This window comes from Rousettus aegyptiacus, unplaced genomic scaffold (genome assembly GCF_014176215.1).
Source record: "Rousettus aegyptiacus isolate mRouAeg1 unplaced genomic scaffold, mRouAeg1.p scaffold_m13_p_6, whole genome shotgun sequence".
NCBI lineage: Eukaryota > Metazoa > Chordata > Mammalia > Chiroptera > Pteropodidae > Rousettus > Rousettus aegyptiacus.
The window spans coordinates 33,474,973-33,495,133 of NW_023416309.1; the positions used below are offsets into that span (position 1 = coordinate 33,474,973).

The 20,161-nt window shown below is 33.4% G+C and overlaps 1 protein-coding gene across 1 annotated transcript in view; it reads left to right on the forward strand.

Moving 5' to 3' along the window:
- HECTD2 (HECT domain E3 ubiquitin protein ligase 2) overlaps window positions 1-20,161 on the forward strand; it is a 58,993-nt gene that overhangs the window by 13,107 nt on the left and 25,725 nt on the right. The window contains exons 3-6 of the mRNA XM_016151281.2: window positions 13,396-13,534; window positions 14,223-14,325; window positions 14,743-14,832; window positions 17,977-18,041. Of these exons, the coding sequence (XP_016006767.2) occupies window positions 13,396-13,534; window positions 14,223-14,325; window positions 14,743-14,832; window positions 17,977-18,041 (397 nt within the window). The remainder of the gene's footprint in view (window positions 1-13,395; window positions 13,535-14,222; window positions 14,326-14,742; window positions 14,833-17,976; window positions 18,042-20,161) is intronic.

Consider the following 20,161-nt stretch of genomic DNA (forward strand, 5'->3'; position numbering starts at 1 on the left):
TAAACCTAAAAGAAAATGAGCAGAATTTATATGAAGAAAATGATAAAACTTAATCAAAAGACTAAAAGATGGTTTGAATGGAAAAACTTAACATAAATATTAGAGATGTCAGGTATATCCAACTTCCTCTCTACATTTAATAAAATTTTCAACAGTTTTTTTGGAGAAACGTAAGAATATGATGCTGTATTTGGTCTATAGGAATAAATGCCTGAGAGGATGCAAGAAAAAAAAAATGAGGGAGCTCATTTCTCATGGCACCATATATTATATAAAGAGGAATTAATGGTAGCATTGCCACCAAGACAGCCAATAGATTAGTCAAAAAATATTGAATACAAATGGTATTAAATTATTCAAAAAATTGAATTAGGTCAACTGGCTAACCTGTTGAAAATAATAACTTTAGATTTTTTAAAAAGCTATAATCTACGGCCATGCCACCCTGAACAAGTCCGAACCCGTCTGATTGTGGAAGCTAAGCAGGGTCAAGCTTGGTTAGTACTTGGATGGGAGACCACCTAGAAAGACCAGGTACTATAGGCATGAAAAATAAAAAATAAGGGATTGTAAGCTGACAAGGTCCTTGCAATCTATAAGGTCAACCAAGGGTTGCCTTGCCTAAATAAATAAGTAAATAATAAAAACTATAAAAGTACTAGAAGAAAACTCAGGAGATAATTTTTATAATAAAATTCTTGGAATGACAACAGTGCCCCAAACCAAAAAACAAAAAATTTGTAAGTTTGAATACATAAGAAAATTGACAATTTCTATAGGAATTTTAAAAAGTCATAAAGTACATCTCAGTGAAAAATGTATCCTTGACTCATAAGATCATTAATAAATCCATTAAATTAACATTTAAGTAGAATAAAAAAGTAAAGGGTATGAACAGACCAATCGGAAAAGGAAATATTAACAGTTAATACACATGTGAAAAGACGCTCGATCTCACTAGTATTTAAAGAAGTACAAATTAAAACAAGGAGTTAACATTGTCCGATCAGTTGCAGAGAATGAAAGAATTTATATCTGTAGTGTTGTCTAAAGAGTGTGAAAATTGGTACTTTTATGGGTCTTGGGAATTGATACAGCCTTTCTGGATGGCACATTATTGACATATAATTATATTTTTAAGTGTCCGTGTACTCACTGACCCAGTAATTCCATTTCTAGGAACTTATTCTAAGGAAATAGTATAACATAGATACAAAGACATATGGAAAGAATGTGCATCATTTAAAATAGAGGTATTTAAGGCAATGTAATGAATTGGTTAACTAAATTATGGTAATCCATATTGTATATACTATGCCTCTATTAAGAAAAATGTGATATGTATATAAAGTGTCTAGGAGAAATGTCTAATATATATTGTGAAATGAAAAACACAAGTTACACATTAATAGGTAGGCTATGACTCCAATTTTTTAAGTGTAAGCAAATCTTTTTTATTTCTTTGAGCATATAGGAGATGTGGAAGGATGCCCACCAATCTATTAATGATTTCTTCAGGAAAGTAGGATTGGGTGTATATTATTAATATGTTCTATTTCTGTATACAACTCTACATTGTTTTATCACAGGAAACATATACTACTCGCATAATTTTAGGTACCCCTTGCTCTGTAACAAGACAAAACAAACCTGCAAAGGTTTAAATGTTCCTCACACCAGAACAGAACTTAATATTTACATTATCTCATTTGTCAACTTTGTTTCTGATAACTTCTTTCTTCCATTACTTACACATACATAAACACACACTTATTCCATCACTTCAGTCTTACCCCAGGGAAGCACCAGTCATCATATGTCACAATCCCCCAACCCACAACAAAACAAACAAATCTATAATTGTGTGATAGCATTATAGAAATAAAGAAAATGAACCTGAGGTAGAAATTATTTTCCCATTTTTGAGGTTAGGAAACATAAGCCACAAAGAGTTTTACGTGACTGGTCCCGAGTTAATTTATAGATCTAGTGAATGGCAGAGACAGAAAAGGGAGGAGAACGAAAAGTAGTTTTGAATAACGCCTTCTTTAAATGGTGTATGGGTGAAAGAAAAGAAGTGAGACCTGAAGGAGTTAGAATCAGGTGGTTCTATGACTTGGAAATCAAGGAAAAATAAAAATTTTTAAAGAAGGTCTGGTTAATAGTGTCAGGGCAAGAGAGGACAAGACGAGTAAGCACTGAGACAAAGACAAGGATTTGTTGGTTAATGTGTTCATTAGTGACTTACAAGAACAGTTTAGTAGGATAGTTTAGTAGGAGAATTCATATTGTAAGAAGTTAAAGGCAAATTAGTTTTGAGGATGTCGGAGCAATGTATACTTGCCTTTAGAATATCTTGAACTGATAGAAAAAATAGAACAGTGGATTCTCAGAGTATTATGGTTAAGAGAAAAATAATAGAGGGGGAAACTAAAGTTGCAGTAGGAACATAGAAATAAAATGAAGAGATAGAATCAATAAGTGGTGTGAGGATGGGATTAAGGAAGAATACGCACACAGGGGCTGAGATGTTGGCTCCAGCAAGGAGAGAAGGGCACTTCTTGCTCAGACTATGAAACAGAGGGAAGAGAAGGAAATGGAAGTAGGAAACACTTCTTGCCTTGAATTCAATAGCAACTTCGTTGCTCAAGCAACAGAAATTTATTCTCTCATAGTTCCGGAAGCCAGAAGTCCAAAATCCAAGTATTGGCAGGACTGGTTTCTTTTGAAGGTTTTGAGGGAGAATCTATTCCACGCCTCTCTCCTATATTCTGGTAGTTGCCAGCAGCCTGTGCTGTTCCTTGGCTTTAAGACGCCTCACTACAGGGCATTCTCCCCTGTAGGTCTTTTTGTGTCCAAATTTCTCTCTCCTTATAAGGACACCAGTCACTGCATTAGGACCCGCCCTAATCTAGTTTGACTTTATCTTAAATTGATTATGTCTACAAAGACCCTATTTCCCGTTAAGGCCACATTCACAGGTCCTGGTGTTTTGTACCTCAGCAGAACTTTTTGGTGGACATAGTTCAGCCCACAACAGACCATTGATTCCACACCAAGTCCTATAATCTATCCTGTCTATACTAATATCATGATCTCTGAATCCAGCTTGCCAGCATGTATGCCCACAACCTGCCTGCCTCCTTGGGTTGATATATTGACTCTGACTTTGGTCTACTTATGAGCTCCCACCACTTGTCTGTTTCCCTCTCCTCTGTGCCAGTTTGTGGATTCTGGACTCATCCCCAACCTGAAGTTGGAGTATTTGTACACAGCACTTTAGAGGACTAGACTTCTTAGACTTCCTTTATCTTATCGAAACTCCTAGTGCTGGCTTCTCGCTGTTCTGTCTGCATGCAACCTGAATTCAGGTGTGACGTGGAGTTTCTGGCAGGGCTGCTGCAGGAAGAATTCTTTTATTGAATGGCAAGTTAGATTAAGTCTTCGAAATGTCAGCACATTTATAATTCTTTGATCTTTTGGGAAACCTCTGTTACTTGCCAGTTAAATTGTTTCCTCAATGATGCATCATTCCTGGCAGTTAGTACATTTACTCCCTCTTCTCTGGTAGCAGGACCTATGCTGGGTATTCTCTAACAGCTTGTCTCTCCATCTGATCTTCGAGTGGTATTAGAGAAGCTGCAAAAGCCCAGCGTGGGCTTACCTAACAGCTGAGGGATGCCTTTCCTCCCTGTGGACCATGTGACTCGGTTTGCCTGTAGAGTTGGCTGTCCTTTTCAAGATCAGAGAAGTGTAGGAGTTTTACCTACTATAACAGCTGCTAGAGATGATACATCTTCAAAGAAACAATATACATAATAAGTAATGGCAGAGGGGGCTAGCACTACATTCTCTCTTACTCTTTTGTAGCCTCCTTTCTAAAGTGATTATACTCCTTTCAGACTTATTAAACATCTTTAAACAGCACAGAACATCTTGAAAAGAAACGAAGCAATTTCTCCCCAAACCTTTAAAATTTGTTTGCAGACCCGGTAATTCAGAAAAGGGTAGACATGAACTCTGATATTTTACCTCAGGGGCCCTGTTCCTCTTCTAGGTCAGCCCATTTCGTGAGTTCACTCTAGAAGAGCCCCACTGTGACATAATGAATGGTGTCATTTTACACACCCTGGAAAGAAGCATCCCATGATCTTTGTAGTCTGAAATAACCAAGGGGAGAACACAGTGGTCTTTACCTCCAGCAGTGATTGGATCTGTGTGTGGGGTCCTGTAATGGACTCACAGGTGAGGTGCCACAGAGTTTTCGCAGTCTCTCCAAGAGCAACTTGAGAGACAGACAGGGAAACAAGCTATCAGAAACCCAGCACAGGACTTGCCATCTGGGGAGAGAAAAAGACTTCCAGTAGCCACTTAAGGATGTCTACCTTAAAACTATCTCCAAGGCCTCAAACAATCCCATTTCCAGGTTTCCTTGCAGGATGAACTGATTTTTGGACTAAATCTCCAAGATCCTTCCCTAGGTCTGAGTGAGTGCTTTGCACTTGGCTTTTAACTATGCCTGTGGGAGAGATGTATCTATCACGAACTTTCAGTATCTTGCTGCATGTATTTGTTTACTTACCTGTCTCTTCACTGATGTGTAAGCTCCTTAAGCTTTTATTTTGGAGAGGGAAAGGGCCATCTTTTTTATTTTTTTATATTAAAGTTATTTTTTTGAATAAGTAATGCATTAATGTGTTTCAAAAATCAAAATTATAAAAATAAGTATGTTTCAGATGTCTCATTTTCACCTCTTACCTATTGTCTTTTGTATTCTCTCCTGTGTTTCTTTATGCAAATGAAAACAAATATACTCTAATTTTCTACCTCTTTTTAGAAGAAAAGGTAAATATACATTGTCGAGCACCTTGTTTTTTTAGTTACTGTGTCCTGACTATGTTATCAATATGTAAGGAACTTCCTTATTCTTTTTTTACAACCATATTCCATTGATTGGTATACTATAACTAACTTATTTAATAAGATACTATTAAAAGAAATGAGTTGTGTTCAGTCCTTTGCTGTTGTAAACAATGCCACAATGAATAACTCCATACATATGTCATTTTGTTCATATGCAGGTATGTATGGTATATTCCTAAAAGTGGGATTGTTGGGTCTGAGAGCAAATGCATTTATAATCTTGAGTTTCTAGTTCGTCGGTGTATCTCCAGGAACCAGTGCCCATGGTATATGGAGTCTTTTTGCAGTAAATGATTTACTGGCTTAGGAAATGTATGGGAGGGATTTTTTCTGGGTTTCTGGCCAGTTTGCCCTATTGAAATGTCAAACTGATCTCAAGGGGGTATAATAAATTATCTAAGATATGCCCAATGTAAGGTATCTATTCCATTAGAAATAATCTTCTGTGAAAAGGACTTTTGAATGTTTTTCTAACTAGACCCATACAAGAACATTTTATTTATGCTTTTGTTTCAGTTTTACAAACACACACACTATTTAGCTTAGTAAAAAATACATCTCTAAAAACCAATGAATATAACTGCTTTATTTGGTTCTGAAGGCTAATGGCTTATGAGTCAGAGTTTACCCCCTTCCTTCTTCCTTTCTCTCTCCCACCTTGATTATTTATTTCCAAATATTCAGAAAAGTCATCCTATAGACAATGATGTAAACACCACCTGTTATGACTCATTCACTTTGCACTCTCCCTGTTTCAGTTGCTTGCCACTACTGAAGTAATCAAAAGCAGTGCCAAAGTACTAAACTGACAGAGGGATCCTTCAAAATGTAGCTCTTTTATTACCTGCCCGGTACACACACAGTAAATAAGAACTGAGTCTTTGCATTAACTACTACCAGTACTGTCACTGTGACCTTAGAGAATAAACTAGCTCTCATGAGCCCTTCAATTACTCATTTATAGAATAAGGAAATGGGGCATTATGAGTTATAAAATATCTTTTACATGAAGTTTTAGGATTTAAAGGGTTAATTTTTCAACATATTGATTTCGTTTGATCTTTGTTAAGTTTTAACATTTCATAATGTACTAGCTCCTACTTCCATGTAAATTTAGGATTCAGTTTTGTTTTTCTACGTGGTAGAAGGTTTCACATTATTCAATAGTGGAAATAACATGGGCTTTGTAATTTACACGGGCAAGTTTGAATCTGGCTCTGTAACTTCCCAGCTGTGTGATTCTGGAAGAGTTATTTAACCTCTCTGTGCTTGTTTTCCCATCTGTAAAATAAGATAAGAAGCTACCTCATAAGATTGTAAGGATAAATGAAAAATAGCATTTAAAAGTACTCAGTTCCATGCCTTATGAAATTCAGTAAATGTGAGCTGAGCAGCTAGGTTGTGGGGGAAGGAGTTGAAATGGGGCAGGATTTTCCATTAGTCTTAACCCATGAGTAACTGGATATACAAATTTTTAAAAATTTGAAACATGACACACATATGGAAGAATGAAAACAACATTTGTATATGGTTTTAACAATAATAATAAAATGAAAACTCAGGAATTTACCACTCAAAGTAAGAAAAAGAGCATTGCCAGCTCCAGTAAGCCCACCCCAATATCACTGCCCTGCCTTTCTGTCCAGAGGTAACTATTCCCTTGATTTTTAAAAAATAGGTTTTTTTTGTTTGTTTGTTTGTTTGTTTTTTTTTTACCAGAAGGAGAATGGGTGGGGGAAGGATGAAGAGGGTAAAAGGGGTCAAATATATGGTGACAGAAGGAAACTTTGGGTAATGAGCACACAATCCAATATAGAGATTATGTATTACAGAATTGTACACTTGAAACTTATGTTACTAACCAATGTCACCCCAATAAATTTAACTTACTAAAAAAATAGTTTTGTTACTTTGTACACTTCCATGAACAAATACTGCTCAGTTTTGAAAACGTGAATAGCATGCACAAACCTGGATGAATGAGGTACGATGTTGTCACTGTTAGGTGAAGATTCCCAGGAGATGATAATCTGAACAGAGTCTCTGAATCAAATCAGGCTCCAGTTTCCCCAAGACTGCGTACTCCAGGGAAGTCAGTGGGCAAGGTCATGAGTGAGTCCTGGGAATCAAAGGACAACTATTGGGACATCTAACAGAGCTGTCATTTGAACTATGTATCAGAAATCTGGCAAAAATATGGCCTCTCCTAGGTTAAAGCAGTAAAGTGAACTGAGTTATCCTCAGCTAATTCAGATAGCAGAGCTAAAAATGGAAAGCAGGGACTTCGTTGCCCACTTTCTAGACAAGCCAAAGTAAAGATAACAATCTGGGCTCACCTAATCATTCTATGTTCAGTTTAAAAAGATGAGTACAATGGTAGTATCTTCGTGATAACAGACATCTGAATTACTCTTAGGCTACTCTGTTCTAGTTTGTGCAGAGTACATTTCTCATCTTAGGCCATTATGATCCTGGTCCTTTATATAATATATAATTCTCTCTCTCTCTCTCTCTCTCGCCTCGCTTTCTAGAAGCTTGCAGAACTAGCTCTTTGTCTTGGGGTTCTGAAATTGCACAGTGCTATACCTTGGTATGGGTCTATTTTCATTCCTGTGCTATGTATTTGATAGGAATTTTCTAGAAATTTTGTATTCATGATTTCTTCCCATCTACTTTTCCACTTTTTCCTTCTGGATCTCTTATTATTCAAAAGCCAGACTTTCCGAACTTCTAGTTTTTTTTTTTTTCGCTTCTATTTTCCATTTCTTATCCTTTTGCTCCATTTTTTAAAGAGTTTCTTCAAAACCCTTCTAGTATTTTATTTCTGCTATTATGCTTTTAATTAATAAGAATTTTTTCCCTCTGAATATTTCTTTTTTAGAGCACCCTCTTATTTCCTGGTTGTCCTATCTTTTATATTTCTGAATAAATTAGTGATACTTTTTTTTTCCTTGCATGATTTCTCATTCTTTCAAGTTACATTTGTCTATTTGTTTTGGTTTCTGTCTTCCATGTGGAAATTGCTTGAAACGCTTATGCACTCACATGCTGGTATAGGCTTGGACGTTAGTTGGGCTTTAGCTGAAACACACCTAGCCTTTTCATTGGCTGCTTGGCTTCCTCACATCATGGTGATTGGAAGAGCAAGCATCGGAAAAGAAACAGCCAATAAGAAATTTTATTGCCCTTTGTAACCTCGTCATGTAGCATCACTTCTGCTACCTTTTTTTTTTTAACAGGAAGCTACTATGTCTGGCCCACATTCAAAAGGAGAAGAATTAGACTCCATCTTTTGATGAGACGAATATCAAAGAATTTATGGACATATTTTAAAACCATCACATCATATAGAAGTAAAATGCACTTTCAGAAAGAGAATCAGGTCTTGGACTCTTCAGAACTTTTTCTTATACCCTGTTGTAGGGCAGGAAGTTGTAGCTAAAATCAGTTGTAGAGATGATAGAAAGTTAGAAATTATTAAACCAGTGGTTTTCAAACCTAATTTTATTATTTTTTGTCTTTATAGTAAAACGCTTTTTGAAAAACAAAATTTTTCTTAGAGCGTCACCACATTAAGCAGAGAAAAACTCTGTTGCTCTGAGTAAACAAATCCACACAGCACCATTCCCGGAAGGGACCCTTTAAATTCTCTGGAACCTTGGGAACAATTGACTGAGTTAGCCATCTCTCTCATTTTATAATGTCAAAACTGAGGCCTACGGAGTTTCGATGACTTGTCTAAGGTTATGAAAGTTAGTAGCAGCAGTAGGACCTAGTCCCTTACTTCCATGGCTGGTCCTTTCCCATTATTTATTACTTATTTAACTACAAATTATTTGAGATGAAATTTAAGGTATAGCATTTTGCACCAGTGCATCACCAGCAACAAACCTTTTATATCAGCATTTCCTCTCCTGCAGGAGTGGGATAAGAAAGAGAGGCCTAGATTCCTCATACTGAACACCCAACCTACAGAGAGACTCGTTTACCACTGATGCTGTGTTATCCCTGCTGGCTGGCCAGGAACATTCATCAGTCTCCTAATCATGTGGCCAATTTAAAATGTCAGTCTTCGTTATTTTTGTGGCTACAGTTACGGAAATCTACATATTACTAGTTTTCAACCAGTCAGCCTGTGATAGCATCTTAAAAATAATGAGCTAGCAAAATTTGCCTAATAATCTCACCCTTATACATAGTCGTATTATGATCTTTACATTTTTTAAAATATACTGCCAGCCAGTACCATAACTCTTACTCTTCTTGCAGTGGCTTCAAGTGTTTTCCCTAATGTTTCTAAGCAACCGGCTAAAATTGGCAACACTTTATTAAAAGAAAGGGGAAATGATTGCTGCTTATTTTAGCACAGAGTGTTCCCAAGTATTGGCTGAATGAAACCTAAATGACAGGTTTTCACTGATAAATATTTTTTGGCTTTTTTTCAGTGTATTAAAATATTCTATATTGCAGAAAAAGCTGCATATGATAGAACAAAAATTAGCCTGTTATATTTATAATATCAGTTTGAGATTTAATTAATCTCTCATCACCACAGTTATTGATTTTCTCTTTTGAATTAGATTTTAATAACCATCTGTGAGAACAGGCTGAAAGCCTGTCTAGAAACAATGCCTTGATATTCAGGAACATGGCAGCAGCTGTGAGCTGTTATTCTTCCTTTCTTAATACCAGAATGTCACATCCTGTAGTTTGGCTTTCATTCACTAATGTGAGCAAAGGATTCTGCCTTTCTTTCTAACTCAAGTTCCATTAACATAGTACGTTAACATTTTGCGTTACTCTTCATTCCAAGTTACCGTCTGAACTAAAAATAAATCCCATCTGGGTCTCTGGTTCTAACCTCATCCTATAAACCTCTTGGCCTTGGCATTACTATTTTTCTCATATAAGAATATCGTCAGACTCAGACTTCGCTGAAATCTAGTTCTCTTCCTAATTACATTTCACTTTTATCCTACCTCAGCATGGTATTAATAAAAATGAGTGGGTATAAAAATGTGGGTATATGCTCTGTGAGTGAATAAGTTAATTTATATTTGAATGAATCTGTATCTAATAGTGGGTGTTTATAGCCAGGTTGGGAAGGGTGTGTGGGAAGAGATAGGAAAGGGTAAGCCTGGTGAAGAGGAAGAGAAACTGTAGAGGAACCTCAAAAGATAATAGTAACAAGACTGATGTTGGAAAGAGGAGACTATCGTCTGTTTCTTTCCCATTAATAAAGATTTCCGAACATAATTCATAAGTCATTTGTTGAGATATCTAATTTTACTTGCTAATAAATAGAACCTCTGTCCAATTTGTGCTTACAGTACACATTACTAGGAATTGAGTATTTCCATATTTAATAAAAGGTAATAAAAATCAATTTTAGAACTGAATTAAAGAAATTCAGTAATGTTTTCTATTGTTGGCATCATTGCTCTCTCCTAAAACCGATGAACAGTATTTCTTAGTATGATCCCCAGATTAGCAGCATCAGCAGCATCTGGGAACATGTTAGAAATGCAAATTGAGGGGCCCCACCCCAGATCTACTGAATCACAAACTTTTGAGAGGGCCTAATAACTTGCATTTTAACAAGCTCTCCAGGAAATTCTAATACAAAATTTTGAAAACCACTGATGTCGAGTATAAAAAATTGACATCTCTGTAGTATCTTCTAATGTGAAAGTTTACTTTAAAATATACCCTAACACTAATGAAATAAATCTTAGTCTACTGAAGTCAGTGATAGGCTCAAGGATAGCTGCTTGATTGGGAGAATGGATAAGAAAGGACGGAAGACCTTATAGTTATGTTGCTGCTGTGCTGGTTGACATAGCTGTGTTTGCTTTGTTGAGAATATCTCCTGATTACTTGAGAGGAAATTGAAATTCTATATATGTACATTCCATTATTGTACAATTCACAATCTATAAAATACTAATCTATTGGTTTGGAAGTATTAATACTTAAGAAAATATAACCAAAGTAAAATGCTTAGTGAATGGGCTCAACAACAGAATGGATAGGATGGGAATTAATGAGCTGGAATTTAAAACAATAGAAATTACCCTATCTGAGCAGTAGAAAAAAATGAACCATTCAGAAACCTGTGGAACTATAACAAAAGATGTTACATTCTTTTCATTGGAGTCTTAGAAGGTGAAGAAAAAGAAGGTAGGCTGAAAAAATACTCAAAAGAAATGACTGAAAACTTCCTACATTTGTCCAAGAGACATAAACCTATAGGCTCAAGACACTGAGCAAACTCCATACAGGATAAAACCAAAGAAATCCACATCAGGACATACCATAATTAAATCTCTGAAAACTAAAGATGAAAAAAAAAAATGTTGAACAGCAGCCAGAGAAACATGATACCTAACCTATGTAAGGGAAAAGCCATTCAAATAATAGCAGATTTATCATCAGTAACCATGAAGGCCAGAAGGAACTGGCTGAAAGAACTGCCAACCCAGAATCCTATACCTGACAAAAATATTTTTCAGACATGGAGAGGAAATCAAGACATTCTCAGATGAAAAAAACTAATCTCTAGAGAATTCGTTACTAGTAGACCTACTGTACTGGAGAAGAATGCATTAGGAGGTTCTCTAAACAGAAAGGAAATAAAAGGAAACTTGAAACATCAAAAAAGAAAAAAACATGATAATCAAAAAATAGATAAATACAATAAACTTTCCTATTTTGTGTTTTCTAAATTATAGTTGACGGAAACAACATAACACTGGTACTGTTCTAAGAAAATACTTAAGATAACTATAAGCAGAGAAGGGTAAAGAGATATAAAAGGGGACATGACTTCAACTGGTAAGACTATGATAAGTTATGCGTGTAATGTAACATTTGGAACAACTTTTCAGAAACACTGCAGATAAATCAAAATAGAATTCTAAAAAATGTTCAAGGAACCCAGAGGAAGGCAGGAAAAATGAGAAAACAAATAGAAACAACAAATAAAACGACAGACTTAAGCCCAAATATAAATAGTCTAAAACGATAAGCAGGAAAAATCCCCCAAACCTTAAGTTCTCCATGGTGTTAGCCTCTGGGCAGGTGTAAGCAGAAGGGAGCATCCAGGCTGTTGATGGAGCTGAGAACTGGAGAGCTTCAAAATAAGCAACAGGTACTCATTGGAGAGCTCAGGTGGCCAGTCTGAGAACAAAGGTTGAAACTGGGAGGTGTCTTTCTAAACACAGATTAATGCAGAAGGCCTGTGATCAGATCTGAACTGAATAGAGAGCCCCTGTGAATTCTCAAAACTGACTGACTAGGGCTCCCTTCCTGGTCAGGGGCCCATATTAAGATTAAATTTGATTAATTGGAGCAGCACTGGGACAGTAAGATTAAGGAAAGAGGATACCTGAATAAATCTCAGAAAACAAGCTATCATATATCTGAGTCTCACATAAAAACAAAAAAAAAAGGGAGGTGCGCCTTCTAAAGTTTGGGAAAATTCATTTCAAATAATATTGACAATAGAAAAGAAACAATCAAATTTTATAATTTTGTAATTTTCAGTTACAAAATTTCATTGTAATAAAAAAGAATAACTGCTACTCAAATAATGAAAGCACATCAGAAACATGTACCCACAAAAATAGATGAAATCCTATCTCAAGATGAGCTGAAATTCATTAAGAAAATGAAATGACACTTGGAAGAACAAATCAGAATTGTAAAAACAAATGAGGTGACTATAAAGGAATTAGAAATACGTAAAAAAAATTTAATAGAAACAAAAGTAACAAACATATCATTTTGCCTTGAGAAAATCAGAAGATGAAAAAGGAAAAGTTTAAAATTTAAAAAGAAATGAATGATAAAAAGAATTTGAGGAAACTGACTAAAATTGAAATAGGTAGAGTCTAACATATGGGTAGTCAGAGCATCAGAGGCTGGTGACACTCTAGTTAGTGGTTTCAAAGGTGTTTGCCTTATAATTCATTAAGCCATGCATTTGTTTTATGAGATTTTTGTGTGTTCATTTTATTTTACAATGAAAAGGTTATAAAATACAATAAAAAGACAATGAACTGGCAAATATTTATGACAAAAATACATAAAAATTTCATTCAAATTGATAAGAAAGTACTAAAACTCCAATAAAGAATTTCTGAGAATGCAAATAAATGATTCGCATATATTCAAAGAGATAATAAACATTAATAATATTGAATCTTAACTGAAATATTTTCTGAAAGACAACTTTTGGGGAAAGAGCAGGGGAAAGAAATTCTATATTACATATATAGGTAACTTTAAATGTAAGATACAGCCTAATATCAGTTGTGGGTGAAGTTGGGCATGAGGGGAAAAGTCCCATAAGCACCCTTCACAATACAAAATAATTCATTTGTTTTCTGTTCATTTTGAATGAGCCTAGACTTTTATAACTTGGAAAAATGTTATGATTAATCACACTCAATGTTTTTTTATACTTCACAGTGAGAGACCTACCACCAGTTTGTCTTGATGTTAGACAAAAACAGCGTGTCTCTACAGATGCATTATCATCTGAAATGAAAGCCCCACTTCTTCCAGAACCTGTCCTTCCTATCCAGCCCAAAACTATGAAAGACTTTCAGTAAGTTTCAGCTCACAATTATATGTAGACATGTAGTCATCTGCATGTCAGTACTTTACATAATTTAAATATTTTTGTGTGAGATATTGCACTTGTGGGTCATGAGGAATTGGCCAAGAGTGAACACACAAAAGACTAGATGTCTCAAATTGAAGGTGAAAACAAATGTATAAATAACAGGTAATGTTGCAGCAAAAAAAAAAAAAAAAAAAAAAAAAAATTAATATGAATTGAAACAGGCAAAGTAGGCGATAAAGGTGGTGATAATAGAATATTTCCTTTTTTTAATCTACTATGTGACATATGAACTATAAAAGCTATGTCACTACTAAACAAGAATCCAAATATTTGAAGGACTAAGGGATAATGAGAAAGTAGAGGCAGAGAATGTAAACAAAATCTCAAGTTTGGCTGTAAACTGAAAGAGAGTGTTAATTGTAAGGAGCATATCAAGAATGAACTTTTAAAAAAAAGCAAATAAATAGGAAAGTTGAAGCTGGATTAATATTTTAATCTAATTAAGAATTATAAATCTATAAACTATATTTACATTAATCAAAACATATTTCTGTATTCGGCTTCAGTATTTCAAATCGCATATTCGGTGACATTTATTTGTAAAGAAGTAATGCTATTTTATTGGAATAATATTGCTTTCTATTATACTTAATGTATGTTTTCATTTTAGGGAAGATGTAGAAAAAGTTAAGTCATCAGGAGATTGGAAAGCAGTATATGATTTTTATCTAACAACATTTGATTCTTTCCCAGAACTAAATGCTGCATTTAAGGTAATAATACATAAAACCCATTTTTCACTTTTAGTTTTAAATTTTCATTAAAAAGATACAAATTTACCTCTTTTTCTTTTACCCAACATTGACTTAAGCAACTGTTTAAAAATATATATGTATTAACTTCTGAAATTATATGTATCAGAAATAAATATTGAAGTGATATCTTAAGATTATTTTTATTTGTACTAAATGTTAATGTCTGACTCTAGTTTTTCAGTTTTCGAAAGAATGTTATTAAGGTAATTCTTCTGCATTTATTTTTATTTTTAGCAATTTTTCTCCAAAAGTTCTTTTTTTTTATCATCATACTGAAAAATATTAGAAATTATGAAGGAACAGATACGGTTCAAATATTACTAAAAACAGTCCTTAAAATATCATATACACTTAATTCTTTAACTGAATTTGCAGAAAGATGCCACCACCTCATTTAATACCATTGAAGATTCTGGGATTAATGCTAAATTTGTGAATGCTGTATATGATGCCTTACTTAATACTGTAAGTACTATTTATGAACAAATGCAGATAGTATAATTCTTTGTCTCTTCTGTATTTCAAAAGCAGCTACACAGATATTGTAAAAATCACACAAATACTATAAAAATCATTTTGTAACAATTATATTAAAAACCCTGATATAATTTTATAGTAAATTTAGTTGGAATTCTAAGAAAGTTAGATTGCTTTTATTTTTTTAACTAAATGAGAATTAAGCAGAAAATACATTTATGTCCAGTTCTTGTTTAGGAAGGCTTGCTAAAGTAAAATTATGCTTCACTTTCTCAGCAAAAGGAAGTTAAATTATTTGATTGTATTGACATTGCACTGAATCTACTGAGTGGTTCTCAAACTTTAGCATGTATCAAAATCACAGGAAGGGCTTCTTAAAATACAGTCTCAGATTCACTAGGCCTGGGGTAGTGCACAAGAATTACTGTTTCCAGCAAGTTCCCAGGATATGTAGATGCTCCTGATACAGGAACTATGCTATAGGTCAGTTTGTGAAGAATTGACACCCTTTCAATCCATGAGCATGGACTATCCCTCCAATTACTTAGATCTTTAATTCTCTTGGTCATGCTTTGTAGTTTTCTGGGTAAAGATCTGACACATGTCTTGTTACACTTGTTTTTAGGCACTTCATTTTTTTTATGTTATCATAATTTCATTTTCTAATTGTTATTAATATATGGAAATACTTTCATATATTTTATCTTTATTTACCTTGCTAAATTCATTCATTCTAATAGCACATCAGATTTATTTGGATTTTCCGTATAGACAATCATGTCATTTATGAATAAGTGAGAGTTTTCTATCTAATCCTTTTACGTATGTATGTTAGGTATGTATGTATATATATATATAGTTATATTTGTCTTATTTCACCGGCTAAAATCTCTTGTACAGTTTTGAATAAAGTAAATAATAGCAGACGTCTTTGCTTATTCCTAATTTCAGTACTTCACCATTAAATATATGAAAGGGTACTTAATAATATTTGTCATCAGAGAAATGGAGATAGCATTACATATCCATTCAAAATTAGTAAAAATAAATTTAAGTACCTTACCAAGAATTGTAATACTATGGAGCTGTTAAACCTTCCAGAGCTTGATTAAGTAAGTATAAGCCAGCACAACTACTCTGCAAAACTACCTGGTATTATTACTAACACTAAGCACATGCATACACTGAGCCTCAAAAGTTCCACTCCTAGGACACATCTCTGACTTCTGACTTGGAATGATGTTAATGTTTTATAGACACTAAAGAATTAAAAATCTACAATGTGCTGGAAGAACTCTCTTATAATAGAAACAGAAGAAAACAACCTACCTATATTTCGAATGAATACCATAACCATAATTTAAAAAAAAACTAAGTCAATTATACTTGAAACTAATAACATTTTTAAAAAGAAAAAAAAAAAAAACTAAGCCAAGTAACTTATATACATAGTACATTAAACATTTTCACTCTAAAGATTTTTTTAAAATCTGTAAACAAATCTTCAATTTTTCTTACTTTTTAGTATTAAGGCATCATAATGAACTCAGATTTTAATAGATATGGATGCGCGTGCGCGCGCGTGTGTGTGTGTGTGTGTGTGTGTTTCCTAACCCTGTTCACTGAAAGGGCCTCCAAGCAATAACATTCAGTAGTAATGAACACTTTAGCACACATAGTTACTAAATGCCATACCTCACTAAAAAGGAATCGGAGCTCCCTAAAGAAATGGCTAATGCCAAGACTGAGACAGGGAAAAGTAGAAGATGAACCTGGAACATCTAGTTTTTCATCATTAAAATGATGTTGGCTGTGTGTTTTTTGTGGATGTTCATTATCAAGTTGAAGAAATTCCCCTCTTCCTAGGTTGAGATGTTTTTGTTTGTTTGTTTGTTTGTTTGTTTGTTTGTTTGTTTTGTCTTGAATGGGTGTTAGATTTTGTCAAATGCTTTTGTATCTGTTGATATGATCATATGGTTTTTCTTCTTTAGCCTGTTGATATGAAGAATTACATTAATTGATTTTCAAATGTTGAGCCAGCTTTGCATACCTGGAATAAATTCCACTTGGTCATGGTATACAATTCTTTTTATAAATTGTTGGATTCGATTTGTTATTACTTTATTGAAGATTTTTACATTTGTGTTCAGGAAAGATATCCATCTGTAATTTCTTTTTCTTGTAATATCCTTGGTTTGGTATTAGGATAATGCTGACCTCAGAATGAGTTAGGAAATTCTCTCTGCTTCTATTTTTTGGAAGAAATTGTAAAGAATTAGTATCCATCCTTTCTTAAATTTTCAGTAGAATTCACCAGTAAAATCTTCTAGGCCTGGTTGGTGCATGTGCTTTGGTAGGCTATTATTATAGATTCAGTTTCTTTAATAGATATAAGCCTATTCAAATTATCTATTTGTGTGAGTTTTGGGAGAGTGTATCTCCCCAAGTATTAGTCCATTTTATCTAGGTTTTCAAATTGTGGGCATAGAGCTGTTCATAATAGTTCTTTGTTATCCTTTTGATGACCATGGGATCAGTACTCATGATCCCCCTTTCATTTTTGATATTAGTAATTAGTGTTTTTTCTCTTCCTTTGTTGGTTAACCTGGCTAGAGGTTTATCAACTTAATTGATCTTTTCTAAAAACCAGCATTTGGTTTCATTGATTTTCTCTGTTAATTCCCTCTTTTCAATTTTGTTGATTTCTGCTCTTTTATTATATTTTTTCCTCTGCTTACTTTGGATTTTATTTGCTATTTTGTTTTAATTTCCTAAGTTGAAAGCTTAAACTATTGATTTGAGATCTTTCTTTTTTGTCTAGTATAGTCATTCGCTGCTATTCTTCCTTTTAAGTACTGCTTTTGCTATATCCCATAAAATTTTGAAAAGTTGTATTTTTATTTTCTTACAAAGTTAAACACAAGTTTGCAGTATGAGCCAGCAGTCCTACCCAAATGATCTGAAAACATGTCCACACAAAAGCCGGTACACAAATTTCATAGCAGCCTTACTCAAAACTGCCACAAATTGAAAGTGACCCAGATGTCTTCAATAGGTGAAGGGATAAACAATATTTTAAAAGTCATCTGAGTAGCTAATCCTAATTAACTTATGATTTTCTTTTGCCTACAGCCTCAAGACATTCAGAAGACAGTATTAAAGGGAATCATTAACAGCCTGTTACGAGAATGGAAAGGGTAATTGTAACTAATATATAGTTAGTTGATATAAATGGTTAATTTACACTTCCCATATATCTTTAATATATATGTATGTATTTTACTCTCAGAATAGACTTTAGTTGTTGTAATAAAAACAGATGAGAAAGAAGTTACTAACCATTTCTAACAAAGCTTTTTAACTTGAGATTTGTGACATCAGGGGGGATCCATTGATGGGCTTCAGAGGCTCTCTGAATCCTTTAAAATTGTACATAAAATTTGTTGTGTACAGATATATGTGCTATACAAATATAGCATGGGTAGTTACGTCAGTAACCTAAGATGAAATAATATGGGCATTAAATTTAGCCTTGGACTTCCTGATAGCCAGAGCAAGTGTTTTTTGTTTGTTTGTTTGTTTCTAATAAAAGAAAGTATAAATTTAGCTACTGAAATTTTTTTTCTTGGAACTAAATATTGAATCATATAAGGAACGATAGGCAATGTAACTGATAATGTTTTGAACCGTGAATATGTAGGACACACAAAAATGTACTTTTAAAAGTAGATATGATTTAAATTATATATTAAAAAGTATATTAGCATTGTAATTTAAATAATAGCTTCTAGTAAGGCCAAATCAGTATCATTAAATTATAATTCAAATGTTTATGTTAAGCCCAATTTAAAAATATTATCGAACTAGAATTCTTAAATATAATGTTGAACATACCCTATATATTTTAACAACATTGTTCTGATTTTAAAAGAAATTCAGAGTATAGAAAATTTTAAGAAGCCATAATAGTATTAAAAAAGTTAACATTTTGCAGTTTTTGTCTAGTCGTATTTTTTTAATAAATTTTTACTTAATTATAGTTGACATACAGTCTCAATGTGGCTTCTTCTGTATATCCTTAGTTATATGACTTCTGTTCAGCTAAACTTCAGGCAGTTCTCAATGATGGTAGTTCTGTAATTTAGTTGTAATTTTGATGTATCTAATCATCTTTTTAAAACAATTGAAATCGTAATGTATATTTTCATGTGATTTTTAACTTAAAAAATATTTTTCCCAATTTATCATTCCAATAATAAATTTGCATTTTCTTTTGATTTTATATTTCTGGTTGAACACATAATACTTCATTAAAAATAAAGAGAAAAATTTGGTGTAAAGAGACTTAAGAGAATGAGAAAGTTGAGTGGTCTGTAACTACTAGGATCTCAGTTCCCTTTACAAGATAAACCCACAAAGCTTTCTAACCTCTGCTCTTCAAAAGTGTGCCCAAGGGAAATTAAAATAATTTGATTTGACTTATGTATCAAAGGAGCATGTGGTCTTTATTGAAAAATTTTGTTGTATTTTGAATTTATCATAACAAGGTCTAGTCTATTGACTATTATGGGCTAGGCACCTTTTTATCAATTTTACATGTATTTCTCATTAAATCTGTAACTATAATCCTATGAAATAGGTAATATGATTATTTGCCTTTTACATTTGAGAAAACTAATTTAGAGACTTAGTAAATGGAGACTTAGTGTCTCTAAATTAGTTTTCTCAAATGCCTGTAGATATTCCAGTAAATGTCTAAGTCAGGACTAGAACCCAGGCAGTGTGGCAAAAGAACCTGTGATCTTAACCATAATTTCTATACCAAGAACTGTATACTGTACTGAAATACTAGTGCATAAGATAGAAAATTGGAAATTGTAATGGTACAGCTAAAAAATGGAAAAAAGCAGGACTTTAATATTTAAGAATTGCTTGAACATTTTAAAATATTTCCAAATATAATTTATAAAACAAAACAGTAGTCCTGTTGAAAAAAATGGTCTGACAATTATGTAGATTATAGACAAAAATAGTTTAGATTTAATTTGAGCCCCAATAAATCATTGTTAAATTGCAATTATTCTTCCACAAAGATATAGTACTGATTAAAATTTTTATATATACATGTGTATACATATTTATTTCAAATCAAAATCTGCATGTCACATATTTATATTTCAGATTATGTGGCTTTACATTTGTAAAGGTCATCCAGTATATCTAGGCAATGATTTATGTTTTCATATTTATTTTGTTAATGATTCCAAAAAAGTAAATAATTATTTGGTCATTTTATTTTCTTAAAGGATATTAAAAA